The 14,749-nt window shown below is 42.8% G+C and overlaps 1 protein-coding gene across 3 annotated transcripts in view; it reads right to left on the minus strand.

The window, feature by feature from the left end:
* Positions 1-14,749, minus strand: part of cers3a (ceramide synthase 3a) — a 102,604-nt gene that overhangs the window by 78,789 nt on the left and 9,066 nt on the right. For 2 of the 3 annotated variants that reach the window (XM_072564886.1, XM_072564885.1), the window contains exon 2: positions 8,762-8,935. In XM_072564886.1, the coding sequence (XP_072420987.1) occupies positions 8,762-8,934 (173 nt within the window). In that variant the 5' untranslated portion in view covers position 8,935. Of the gene's footprint in view, positions 1-3,688; positions 3,778-8,761; positions 8,936-14,749 lie in introns of those variants that run through there. The other variant, XM_072564887.1, reaches the window with a different exon arrangement.

Raw genomic sequence — 14,749 nt, forward strand, 5'->3', positions numbered from 1 at the left:
AAAGGGTTTAAAGGGATATGGGCCAAATGTTGGCAAAATGTGACTAGGTCAGATTGGGATGCCTGACCAACATGAGTTGGACCGAAGGGTCTGTTTTTGTGCCGTACAACAGACTAAAACTGGCTCGGTCACTGTTGTTGGAGGTAATTATTAATCTGCCTTGTTTGAATCAGGGAATCTGACTGATGCTTTTAGCACAAGTTACAACACTCAGTTTGGGGTAATTACAAAGCGGCTTAAGTGTTGGACTGGTGTGGACAAAGTTAAAAATCACACCACCAGGTTATAGTCCTGGTGTTGTGTGATTTTTAATTTTGCCTTCCCCAGTCCAATACCAGCACCTCTACATCATGGCTACCATTGACATCACTAACTGCCGGCTCGAAGTACAGTGTTGGACTATAACCTGGTGTTGTGTGATTTTTAGTTTAATCTCAATGGGCGCTGCATGTTGTGTGTTCTGCTTACATTCTTGCATAAAATAGGAAATGCAAACCCAGAGACTGATTAAGTGATTTGACTTAAAAAAAAGTCAAATGGAACTGAATTTCTCTTTTTAAATAGGTCATATGTTTTCAAAATGTAGCCGAGAAAGAGAAATCCAGTCCCATTTACAGGATTTCTAGTACTGATTGGATTTACTAACCACTTTGATAAACTATGAACATCAGAAACAAAAAAAAACAGAAAATTTAAATTTTCTCAGATTTCCAACATCTTCAGTTGTCTTTTTATTTTTATATGATCATACAAATTAGGCATCTCGAGCCTGCTCTACCATTCAGTAAGTTTATGGCTTATGTGTTGATTTGAGAAATTTCACATTCTCAATCTTAGGACACAGAACATTACAGTGCAGCACACGCCCTTCAGCCCTTGAAGGTTGCGCAAACCTGTGAAACCAATCTGAAGCCCATTTATGCTACACTATTCCAATATCATCCATGTGTTTATCCAGTGACCATGTAAATGCTCTTAAAAGTTGGTGTGTCTACTACTGTTGCAGACAGGACGTCCCATGCCCTTACTACTCTGAGTAAAGAAACTACCTCTGATCTCTGTCCTATATCTATCACCCCTCATTTAAAGCGATGTCCCCTTGTGCTAGCCATCACCATTCGAGGAAAATGGCTCACTGTCCACCCTATCTAACCCTCTGATCATCTTACTTCTCTCAATTAACTCACCTCTCAACCTTCTTCTCTCTAATGAAAATGGCATAAAGTCTCTCAGCCTTTCCTCATTTGCTCTGCACCCTTTCCAACGCTTCCACATCCTTCCTATTATGCGGTGACCAGAACTGGACACAATACTCCAAATGCAGCCGCACCAGAGTTTTTATACAGCTGTAACATGACCTCAACGCTCTGAAATTCAATCCCTCCACCAATAAAAGCTAACACACCATATGCCTTCTTAACAGCCCAATCAACATGGGTGGCAACTTTGAGGGATCTAAACACCCAAATCTCTCGGCTCATCTCCACTGCCAAGAATCTTACCATTAGCCCATTACTCTTTATTCCTGTTACTCCTTCCAATGTGAATAACCTCATACTTCTCCAGATTAAACTTCAGTTTCTACCTCTCAGCCTAGCTCTGCAACTTATCTATGTCCTTCTGTAACCTGCAACATTCTTCAGCACTGTCCATTACTCCACCGACCTTAGTGTCACCCGCAAATTTACTAACCCATCCTTCTCTGTCCTCATCCAGGTCATTTACCAAAATGCCAAAACAGATCCTTGCAGTACACCACTAGCACCTCAGCTCCAGGATGAACATTTTCCATCAACCACCACCCTCTGTCTTCTTTCAGCTAGCCAATGTCTGATCCAAACTGCTAAATCACCCTCATTCTCATGCCTCTGTATTTTCTGCAAAACCATGGGGAACCTTACCAAATGCTTTACTGAAATCCATATACACCACATCAACAGCTTTAACCTCATTCACCTGTTTGGTCACCTTCTCAAAGAACTCAATAAAGGTTTGTAAGGCATGACCTAACCTTCACAAAATCATGTTGACTATCCCTAATGAACTTATTCCTTTCTAAATGATTATGAATCTTCTCTTATAAACCTTTCCAAAACTTTACCCACAACTGAAGTAAGGCTCATTAGTCGATAAGTACTAGGGTTGTGCCTACTCCCCTTCTTGAACAAAAGGATATTTGCTATCTTCCAGTCTTCTGGCACTATTCTTGTAGACAATGTCAACAAAGATCAAAGGCAAAGGATCGACAATCTCCTCTCAGGCTTCCCAAGTATCCTAGGATAAATCGCATCTGGTTCAGGGACTTACCTATTTTCACACCTCCAGAATTGCGAATACCTCCTCCCTATGAACCTCAATCCTGTCCAGTCTAATAGCCTGAATCATCATATTCCCCTTGACAACCCGGTCTTTTTCCAGTGTGAATACTGATGAAAAATATTCATTTAGTACCTTTCCTATATCCTCAGACTCCACACAACTTTCTACTACTACCTTGACTAGCCTTAATCTTACTCTAGTCATTCTGTATTCCTGATAATAGACAATAGACAATAGATGCAGGAGTAGGCCATTCTGCCCTTCGAGCCTGCACCGCCATTCAATATGATCATGGCTGATCATTCCTAATTAGTATCCTGTTCCAGCCTTATCTCCATACCCCTTGACTCCACTATCTTTAAGAGCTCTATCCAATTCTTTCTTAAAAGAATCCAGAGACTGGGCCTCCACTGCCCTCTGGGGCAGAGCATTCCACACAGCCACCACTCTCTGGGTGAAGTAGTTTCTCCTCATCTCTGTCCTAAATGGTCTACCCCGTATTTTTAAGTTGTGTCCTCTGGTTCGGCACTCCCCCATCAACGGAAATATGTTCCCTCCTGCCAGAGTGTCCAGTCCTTTCATAAGCCTATACGTTTCAATCAGATCCCCTCTCAGTCTTCTAAACTCAAGAGTATACAAGCCCAGTCGCTTCAGTCTTTCCGTGTAAGGCAATCCTGCCATTCCAGGAATTGACCTCGTGAACCTACGCTGCACTCCCTCAATAGCCAGAATGTCTTTCCTCAAATTTGGAGACCAGAACTGTACACAGTACTCCAGGTGTGGTCTCACCAGGGCCCTGTACAGCTGCAGAAGCACCTCTTTGCTTCTATACTCAATCCCTCTTGTTATGAAGGCCAGCATGCTATTAGCCTTCTTCACGACCTGCTGTACCTGCATGCTTGCCTTCATTGACTGGTGGACAAGAACACCCAGATCTCTCTGAACAGCCCCTTTACCTAATTTGATACCATTGAGGTAGTAATCTGCCTTCCTGTTCTTGCCACCAAAGTGGATAACCAGACATTTATCCACATTAAACTGCATCTGCCATGCATCTGCCCACTCACCTAACTTGTCCAGGTCACCCTGTAATCCCCTAACATCCTCATCACATTTCACCCTACCACCTAGCTTTGTGTCATCAGCAAATTTGCTAATGTTATTGCTGATACCATCTTCTATATCATTTACATATATTGTAAAAAGCTGCGGTCCCATCACGGATCCCTGCGGTACCCCACTGGTCACTGCCTGCCATTTCGAAATGGAGCCGTTAATCACTACCCTTTGTTTCCTATTAGCCAACCAATTCTCTATCCAATCTAGTACTTTGCCCCCAATCCCGTGCGCCCTAATTTTACTCACTAACCTCTTGTGTAAGACTTTATCAAAAGCTTTCTGAAAGTCCAGGTACAGTACATCCACTGGATCTCCCTCGTCCATCTTCCGAGTTACATCCTCAAAAAATTCAAGAAGATTAGTCAAGCATGATTTCCCCTTCATAAATCCATGCTGACTCTGTCCTATCCTGTTACTATTATCCAGATGTGCCGTAATTTCATCCTTTATAATAGACTCCAGCATCTTTCCCACCACTGAGGTCAGACTAACTGGTCTATAATTTCCTGCTTTCTCCCGCCCACCCTTCTTAAAAAGTGGCACAACATTAGCCGCCCTCCAATCCTCAGGAACCAACCCCGATTCTATTGAACTCTGGAAAATAATCACCAGCGCATCCACGATTTCCCGAGCCACCTCCTTCAGTACCCTGGGATGCAGGCCATCAGGTCCCGGAGACTTATCAACCTTCAGACCTAACAGTCTCTCCAACACCAAATCCTGGCAAATAGAAATTCCCTTAAGTTCAGGTCCTTCAGCCACTGTTACCTCAGGGAGATTGCTTGTGTCTTCCCCAGTGAACACAGATCTGAAGTACCCATTTAATTCCTCTGCCATTTCTTCGTTCCCAGTAATATATTCCCCTGCTTCTGTCTTCAAGGGCCCAATTTTTGTCCTAACCATTTTTTTGCCTACAGATCTACCTACAGAAAGCTTTAGGGTTTTCCTTGATCCTACCTGCCAAAGACTTCTCACGTCTTCTCCTGGCACTTCTTAGCTCTCTCTTCAGGTGAGCTTGGAATTCTCAAGTTCCCTAACTGAGCCTTCACATCTCACCCTCACATAAACCTTCTTCTTCCTCTTAACTAGAGATTCAACGTCTTCAGTAAACCACTTTTCCCTTGCTCGACCTCTTCCTCCCTGCCTGACAGGTACATACTTATCAAGGACACACAAGCTCGACAAGCTTGAACAAGCTCCACATTTCAATTCTGTCCATCTCTTGCAGTTTCCTTCTCCTTCCTATGATTCCTAAGTCTTGCCTAAATGCCTAGTTGCCTTTCCCCCAGCTATAACTCCTGCACTGTGGTACATAATTCTCCCTTTCCATCGCTAAAGTAAACAAAACTGAATTGTGGTCACTATCACCAAAGTGCTCACCTACCTCTAAATCTAGGATCTGGCTTGTTTTATTACCCAGTAGCAAATCCAATATGGCCTCGCCCCTTGTTGGCCTATCTACATATTGTGTCAGGAAACCCTCCAGCACACATTAGACAAAAAAAAGGATCCATCTCAAGTACTTAGAACTCCAGCAGCATTTCCAGTCAATATTTGGAAAGTTAAAGACCCCCTTAACAATTACCCTGTTACTCTCACTCCTATCCAGAATCATTGTTGCAATCCTTTCCTCTACATCTCTGGAACTTTTCAGAGGCCTATAGAAAATTTCCAGAGTGACCTCCTTTCCTGCTTCTAACCTCAGCCCACACTATCTCAGTAGACGAGTCCTCATTAAATGTCCTTTCTGCCACACCTCTCCCTCTTTTATCAAGATCTAAACTCTGGAACCTGCAACAACCATCCCTGTCCCTGCTCTATCCACGTCTCTGACATGGGTAAAAACAAGGACTGCAGATGCTGGAAACCAGATTCTATATTAGAGTGGTGCTGGAAAAGCACAGCAGTTCAGGCAGCATCCGAGTCGTCTCTGAAATGGCCACAACATCGAAGTCCCCAGTACCAATCCATGCTGCAAGTTAAGCCACCTTATTCCAGATGCTCCTGGCGTTGAAGTAGACACACTTCAAACCACCTTCCTGTCTGTCAGCACACTGTTGCGACCTTGAAACGTTATTTGGGCCCTGACTATTCTCAAGCTCCTGTACACTGGAGCTACAATTCAGGTTCCCATCCCTCCCCTGAATTAGTTTAAACCCTCCCGAATGGGACCAGCAAACTCCTCCCACCCAGAAAGAATATTGGTACCTCTCTGGTTCAGATGTAGACCGTCCTATTTCTAGAGGTTTGACCTATCCCAGAATGAGCCCCAATTACCCAGGTATCCAAATTCCTCCCTCCTGCACCATCCCTGTAGCCACGTGTTCAATGGCTCTCTCTCCCTATTCCTCACCTCATTAGCACGTTGTTACTTTACTTGCCTGTATGATCATGAATGATAAGTATTCCATTTATTTCTTAACACCTTCTTTGATTTCTTCAAGAAATCGTTTCACTCTCTGGCTTCATTGTGAAGGTTAGAGGCAGAAAGCGATAGAAATAATACCAACTCTTAAATTCTTCTCAAGGTCACACACCATCCTGTCCTGGGTATACACCAATGTTTCTTGTTTGCCGGGTCAGAAGCTTGGACCTCCCTCGCTAACAGCATTCTGCAAGAACCTTCAACACACGAACTGCAGCCATTCAAGGTGGTGATTCATACTACCACTTCAATCTTAATTAGGAATAGGTAATAAATGCCTGAACAAATAAATAAAATCTATTACTGAACCCTTAATTTAGTATATTGAAACCAAATCATAATGTGACACTGTGAACAGTTGGTCTGAGAGCATATTACAAGAGGGTTCTGTGATGAAGTAGTGCACCTTGGCTATAATGATGCATAAGCATTTTTTTTTAAGTTAACCAATTAATCAGTCTCTCAGAATTTTCATTTTCTATTTTATGCAAAAAAACGTAAGCAGAACATAAAACATGCAAAGACCACTGAGATTTAGCCAAATTGTGATTACCCCAAACTATGGGGTTTCCTTTCTTAAGTGTACTGAGTGCCTTAACTCATGCCAAAGTGATTCCTACTGCAACATTAGCTCAAATAGTAGCCAGTTTTGGCCACAGGTCAATCCCTCAAATAGTTTATACATTTTTTTAAAAAGTAGCCTATTTGACAGATTGACATGCGGCCAAAATTGGCTAACAAATTAGTTTACTCTGCAGTAGGAATCCCTGTCAGAATTTTATTTACTCTCAGGGGACAGCAAAGTTAAGTGGGCAAGTAAAATTGTGAGGTGTTGGGGGTGGATAAGTTTCTCTGCCATATTACATTGTCATGGTTTTACTGACAGTGGAAATGGGATCCTCCAGGAAGGTGGACATTTCACTAGATTATGTACAGGTCCCTTTGTAGGCTGAACAAGGCCACTGGTAATTTCATCCCCGCTCCCTCCCAAAGCATGTGAAGGCTGCCAGCAGAATAGAAACAAACACTAGCTGCAACTCTGGATCGGATGTATGGGAGGATTTGATAGGCTGTGATGCTGTGTATAGGGAAGGCTGCACCCAAGGCCCCAGTGATTCAATCACAATTGTTGAAAATGTTATTTCCTCTTACCTGCAGAATATTGGGAGAGGGGGGGGGGATCTCCAGTGTTGCCTCAGGTTATGGTGGTGCTCCTGAGCTTAAAGCTCTCTGACTCGGTGAGCTGCTTGCAGTGGCAGCTAGCCTATCAGAATAAGCTGGCAAAACTGATGGCAACTGCTTAATTAGCTACCATCCATAAACTAAGGGGGAAGCTGCCCAAGCAACAAAATTCAGCTTTATATTTTAGCATTTCATTAGCTGTGAAGCATTCTCGTACGTGCTGAGAACACTGCAGTTTCTACACAAATTGCAAGCATGTGTTTTATCAAAGTTTGCATCACTTGGTGTTAAAAAAAAGAGTCAGCACATTAAAAAAAAGTGAGACTGGGTGGGAATTAAAGAAAGTTCAATCAATGAATCTGTATTTTAGTGGTACAAGTTACATAAACATATTTCCTTCTAACAGAACCTTCAATGTCAGGAATGAGTAGCACTCTTACTGACAGAGGTACAAATGCTAGATGATTTTATAAAGGAGGAACATTACAGCCTCATAGTCGAACACACTCCACTACAAGGTCAAGTAAGTCCTCATGTTAAACGTCTCTCAAATTCAGAAATGCTTAATGCAGGAAGCACCAAACCTTCAAATACCTCACACTGGCAAGGAGTAAGAATGGAGAGAGTCTACAAGCTTCTTGCGCAGAATTCCCAGCAACTGATCCAAGCTGCTGTGGACAGCTGGCCACAAACCCTTCAGAACCAAAACTGATTTAAAAGGGAGGAGGAGATAGGCTGCCCCTTCTCCCCATCTTGACAGACAAAATCACACCCAAGGTACGGAATCTTAATTTGCTCTGTTGAGTGGTCAGATTCAATATGTAAAAGTCGTCATAAAGATGAACTAAATTTAGAAGCTCACTTTGTTTTCCATATATTTATTGGTCACTGTGGACTTTGTACTGGCACGCTATGGCTACTAAAATATTGACCTCTGACTGTCTCAGCCACAGTTGGCTCCAATGATCCAGTTTCAGAAAAATTAACTGTGTTGGGTGACGGAGTATTGATCGTGTCTCTGGCTTTGAGCAGGTAGAACAGCCCTGTAGAATGCTGTTTGTTAGAGTGTACCAGTGGAATTAAAAAGGGTGTTGTGGCTAAAAATAATAATTTGATTAAACAAAATGGGCAATTCTATTTGTTAACAGAGTCTTTCAGCTTCAACAGATCGGACAGATGTAACCATGTTCTCAACAATGGTGATTAATTCCATCAAAGAAAAAACCAGATGCTATACCTCAAGCGAAGAACTTTATTCTAACTCCCAAACTTAGTTGTTAATAAATTTGCGAGTTTGTAGACATAATGCCGGGTTACAAACTTATCACATTAGAACAGACTGCTGCAAAGTTCCCTTTGTAGAATCTAATAAAATTGTTTGCACTAATTTAATAATGGGTTACATCTTCATGAAATTTACAACTTTAAAAAAATGTCTGTGCTCTAAGAATTAAGGAATGAAGAACCTTGAAGGTCTCAAACTAGAAATGAGCCAAGAAAGCTAATTGCAGATCATTGCACACAAACATACAAGTTCAGAGCAGGAGGAGTAAGGGGTAGCAGTAATGTCCAGAAATAACCAGTGACTGGCTCCAATGTTGCTTGTGGGGTCACTCATTTGACATCGGCTTTAATAACTTGTGGAGCTTCCACATTCACCACACTGTACTTTTGTCACACAAAGACTGCAGAATGTGGCTAAGTACAGGGCTTTACCTTTCAAAAAAGTGCCGGACTATCATCAGGAGAGCAGCATAGAAGACTGTGACATATAAATGGGAGACCTTGGCATACACAAAGCCCTCTCTGTCCTCTAGATCGGTCCAGGTTAGATTTCGGGGAAGCCAGAGGTGATCCCACCAAAACCAGTCACTCAGAATCTGTAACATTCTGTTGGCAATAAAACAACAATTAATCAGTTATTCATTTAATGCCGTGCAGTGTAGATTTTACTCTCTTCAGATTCTACCAAATATTCTTACTCTGTATGGTTGTAATAAACATCTAATCTATTCCCCGAGTATGCTACATACTTATGGAAAAATGTTCTTGAAATCTCTCTCTCTCTCTCTCTCTCTAACCTTGTTGCTATAGAACTTGTTGGAACAGAAATATTACAAAACATGGTCATTTCATTTATGCCCACCCAAAAGGATTGAGAATATAAAACTTTCATTTGTAGGAACAATTAATAATATTCATTAACATTTAGTTTTGAATTTAGAACAAACACTTCTTCATAGATGAGCTAAGATCAGTCAATTAGTGAATGGTTGATGACCTAGCTATGAACAGATACCTGTTTCTCTGGGTTTTACACAGTAACTAGGATGCCTGGATTTCACCCAATCAGCCATAGCTCAGTGACTTACTTATTCTTCAGTTATTTTACACTAAGCAATCACAATATTCTAGCTTTTCCACCTTCTATGTTTAATGAAAGATTCAGACATCCAATCCAACTCTATGTAGCCCACTTCATGTAAATTCACAGCACAACAGTGGCAACAACATATTTGCAACATGAAACAGCATTTGTTGGCAGGACAATTGAATTGAGAATCTAGGAGCAATAATGGTTTGACTGCTGTGCAACGTTACTGGACAGAGGGGACACTGTGCACACTAAATCATACCTTATAGCCATTGGACACTGGACTTAATGAAATTTCATGACATCAGGTGAAACATGGGCAAGAAAAGCTACTGTTGCTTATCACCTTCTTTCTGGGGACCTTCCCTCTAATCCAATATGGTTGACTGTCAAGTAACCTCAAAAATGGCTAGGTATGCCACTTTGTTGTATCAATTGCAACCATCAGAACAGAAGATATAGAAGCAGAATTTAGCTATTTGGCCCACTTTCTGCCATTTAATTATGGCTGCTATGTTTCTTAACCCCATTCTTTTGCCTGTTCCCCATATATTTTGATCCCTTTGTCAAACAAGGACCTCTCTCGATCTTAAATATACTCGACACCTTGGCCTTCATAACCTTCTGTGGCAATGAGCTTCACAGATTCACCATTTTCTCATTCACAAAACTCCTCCTCATCTCAGTTCTAAAGGGTCATTCTTGACTGAGGTTTTGCCCTCAGATTCCTGTCTCTTCTACTTTGGAAATATCTTTCCTACATCCACTCTATCAATGTCTCTCCGTATTCTCCAAGTTGCAATCAGATCTGCCCTCATCTTTCTAAATTCCAAGTACAGAACCAGAGTTCTCAAATGCTCCTCATATGACAAGCCCTTCATTCCTGGGATCATTCTGGTGAATCTCCTCTGGAGCCGCACCAAGGTCAGCATATCCTTTTTGGAAAGTTGCAAAAGTAACAGAGTTGTTGTCATGTGTGACTTCAATTTCCCTAATATTGATTGGAACCTTCTTAGTTCAAATAGTTTGGATGGAGCAGTTTTTGTCAGGTGTGTCCAGGAATGGTTCCTAACTCAACATGTAGAGAGGCCGACTAGAGGAGAGGCCAGATTGGATCTGGTGTTTTGGCAATGAATCATGTCAGGTGTCAGTGGGAGAGCATTTCAGTGATCGTGATCACAACTCACTGACCTTTACTATACTCATGGAGAGGGATAGGAGTAGACAGTACAGGAAAGTATTTAATTAGGCGAGTGGAAATTACAATGCTGTTAAGCAGGAATTGGGGCACCTAAATTAGGAATGGACGTTCTCAGGGAAATGCATGACAGAAATATGGAGGTTGTTTAGGAAGCACTTGCTGATAGTGGGACAAACCTGTCCAGCACTGAGACAAGGAAGGGGTGATAGGCGGAAAAAATCTGGGGTGACGAAGGATGTGGAACATTTAGTCAAGAGGAAGAAGGAAGCTTACATAAGGTTGAGGAGTCAAGGATCAGACAGTGCTCAAGAGGGTTACAAAGTGTGGACTGCAGATGCTGGAGGCAAAAGTAGAAAAGTGAGACTCTGGGAAAGCACAGCAGGTCAGGCAGCATCTGAAGAGCAGGAGAGTCAATGTTTTGGGCATGAGCCCTTCATCAGGAACTCTCCTACTCCAGGGTTACAAGATAGCCAGGAAGGAACTGAAGAATGGACTTAGGAGAGCTAGAAGGGGGAATGAAAAAGCTTTAGTGACTAGGATTAAAAGGAAAATCCTACACTGATGAGGAAAAAAAAAGGATGGCCAGAGTGAGGGTAGGGCCGATCAGGGATAGTGGAGGGAACTTGTGCCTGGAGTCAGAGGAAGTAGGGAAGGTCCTTAATGAATACTTTGCTTCAGTATCCACTACTGAGAGGGACCTTGACGTTTCTGAGGACAGTGTGAAACAGACGGATATGCTCAAACAGTTCGATGTTGAGGAGGATGTGCTAGAAATTTTGAAAATCATAAGGAGAGATAAATCCCCTCGGCCAAATGGAATATACCCTAGGTTATGACAAAGTGAGGGAAGAGATTGCTGCACCTTTGGCAATGATCTTTGCATCCTTACTGTCCACTGGAGTAGTGTCAGATGATCAGAGGATGGCAAATGTTATTCCCTTGTTCAAGAAAGGTAATAGGGATGATCCTGGGAATTACAGACCAGTCAGAGTCGAGTATTGGAGAAAATTCTGAGAGACAGGATTTATGATTACTTGGAAAACCATAGTTTGATTAGAGATGGTCAGCATGGCTTTGTGAGGGGCAGGTCATACCTCACAAGCGTTATTGAAATCCTTGAGGATGTGACACAACACGTGAAGGTAGAGCAGTGGATGTGATGTGCATGGATTTTGGCAAGGCGTTTGATAAGATTCCCCATAGTAGGCTCACTCAGAAAGTCAAGGAAGCACAGGAGAGAGAGAAATTTTGTTGTCTGGATACAGAATTGGCTGGCCTTTGGAAGACAGAGGGTGGTAGTAGATGGAAAGTATTCAGCCAGCCTGGAGCTTGGTGGCCAGTGGTGTTCCACAGAGATTGGTTCTGGGACCTCTGCTCTTTGTGATTTTTATAATTGACTTGGATTAAGTAGTGGAAGGGTGGGTTAGTAAGTTTATAGATGATGTGAAGGTTGGTGGCGTGATAGATAGTCTGGAGGGCTGTTGTAGGTTGCAACAGAACATTGACAGGATGCAGAGCTAGGCTGAGAAATGGCAGATGGAGTTCAACCTGGAAAAGTGTGAAGTGATTCATTTTGCAAGGTCAGAATACAGGTTTTTTTAAGATTACTACAGTGTGGAAACAGGCCCTTCGGCCCAACAAGTCCACACTGACCATCCGAGGAGCAACCCACCCAGACCCATTCCCCTACATTTACCCCTTCACCTAACACTACAGGCAATTTAGCATGGCCAATTCACCTGACCTGCACATCTTTGGACTGTGGGAGGAAACTGGAGCACCCGGAGGAAACCCATGCAGACATGGGGAGAATATGCAAACTCCACACAGACAGTTCCCGAGGTGGGAATTGAACCCGGGTCTCTGGCGCTGTGAGGCAGCAGTGCTAACCACTGTGCCACCGTGCCGCCTGAAGGCAGGTTAAAGGCAGGATTCTTGGCAGTGTGGAGGAACAGAGGAATCTTGTGGTCCATCTCCATAGATCCCTCAAAATTTGCCACCTATGTTGATAGGGTTGGAAAGAAGGTGGATGGTGTGTTGGCTTTCATTAGCAGGGGGATTACGTTTAAGAGCTAAGGTTATGCTGCAGCTCTACAGAGCCCTGGTTACCACACTTGGTATAGAGTGTTCAGTTCTGGCTGCCTCATTATAGGAAAGATGTGGAAGGTTTAGAGAGGGTGCAGAGGAGATTTACTGGGATGCTACCTGGACTGAAGGGCATGTCTCATGAAAAAAGTTTGAGGAAGCTAGGGCATTTCTCATTGGAAGGAAGGAGGACGAGAAGTGACTTGAGAGAAGTGTACAAGATGATGAGAGGCATAAATAGAGTGGATAACCAGAGACCTTTTCCCAGGGTGGAAATGGCTATCACGGGAGCACATAATTTTAAGGTGATTGGAGTAAGGTTATGGGGAAATGTCAGAGGTAGTTTCTTTACACAGAGTAGTGGGTGCGTGGAATGCACTGCCAACAGCGGTAGTAGAGTCAGATACATTAGGGATATTTTAGCAACTCTTGGATAGGCACACAGAAGATAGTACAATGAAGGGTGTGCATTTTAGTCTGAACTTAGAGTAGGATAAAAGATCAGCGTTACATCAAGGGCCGAAGGGGCTGTTTCTGTGTTGCACGATGTTTTATATTCTACCATTCGAGACACAGCTTACAAAACATTTGTTCGAAATGCAGTATGGCCAAAGCCTTACACAGCCTCAGCAGTATGTCCCGAATTTGTCTTCTAGCTCTGTTGAAATGCCTTCCCAATTGCAATCTGAACCTGCATGTTAACCCCATGAGAATCCTGGACTAGAACTCCCAAGTCCTTTTGTTCTACAGATTTCCAAAGCCTTTTCTCATTCAGAAAATTGTCTACGCTTCTATTTTTCCTACCAAGGTGTATAACCTCTCACTTTCCCACATTCTATTCCATCTGCCAATGCGTTGGCCAGTCCAAGTCCTTCTGTAGCCTCTCCACTCCCCGAATACAACCAGTTCCTCCACCTAACTTTGTGCCATCTGCAAACTTAGTAACAATTCCTTCAGTTCTGGATAACTTGAATAGTAGTGATCCCATCACCAACACCTGCAGAACTCCACTTTTCACCGGCTGCCAGAAAAAGACCTCTTTATCCCTACTCCCTGCCTTCTGGTAGTCAGCTAATTCTCTCTCAATGCTAGTACCTTGCCCTCCCCATGATGGGCTCTTACCTTATTTAGCAGTCTCCTACAGCAGCCTTTGTTAAAAGGCTTTCTGGGAATCCAAATAGATCATGTCCACTGGCTCTCCCTTGTTTGACTTGCTCTTTACCTCCTTAAAAGAATTCTAAAATTTGTTGGGCATGACTTTCCCTTGGCAAAACCAAGCTGACTCAACTCCATTTTACCATGCACTTCCAAGTACTCCTCAATCTTATTATTAACAATGGACTCTAAAATCTTACCAAAGAAATTAAACTGGATGGCCCAAAAGAAGAAAAAAGTGAATGCCTAGGGGGTTCCCTTTGACAGAAGCCCAACTTGACTTGCCACATAAATAGTGGCTGTAAGAACAAGCTAGAGGCTGGGTAACTCACTTCCTGTCTCCCCAAAGCCTGTCCAGTATCTACAAGGCACAAGTCAGCAGCTTGATGGAATATGAGCCACTTGAGTGTTAAAGTTGCACTAATCCAAGCAAGTAGCTTGACACCATACAGGATACAGCAACCTGCTTGATTGACATGTCCACAATCATCCATTCCCTCCATTACAGGTGCTCAATAGAAGCAATGTGTATGCAATGCAATGCAGAAATTCTAACATCTTTAGTCAGCACCTTCTATGACAACAATCATCCACAGAGACAAGAGGAACACCACAATCTGCAGGTTCCCCCTCCAAGCCAGTCACCATTCTGACTTGGAAATATATTGCTACTCCTTCACTATCACTGTGTCAAAATCCTCGAATTCCCCCTCTAAGGCCTTGCAACAGCTCATGAACTGCAGTGATTCAAGAAAGCAGTTCACCACTACCACTTTCTCAGTGGTAACCAGGACAGGCACTAAATGCTGGCCAGCCAGTGACAACATTACTGAGATCAAATTAAAAAGATCAAAATTCACGATTCTTGCTGTCAATTGAACAGTGCGCA

Source organism: Chiloscyllium punctatum, chromosome 48 (genome assembly GCF_047496795.1).
Source record: "Chiloscyllium punctatum isolate Juve2018m chromosome 48, sChiPun1.3, whole genome shotgun sequence".
Classification (NCBI taxonomy): domain Eukaryota; kingdom Metazoa; phylum Chordata; class Chondrichthyes; order Orectolobiformes; family Hemiscylliidae; genus Chiloscyllium; species Chiloscyllium punctatum.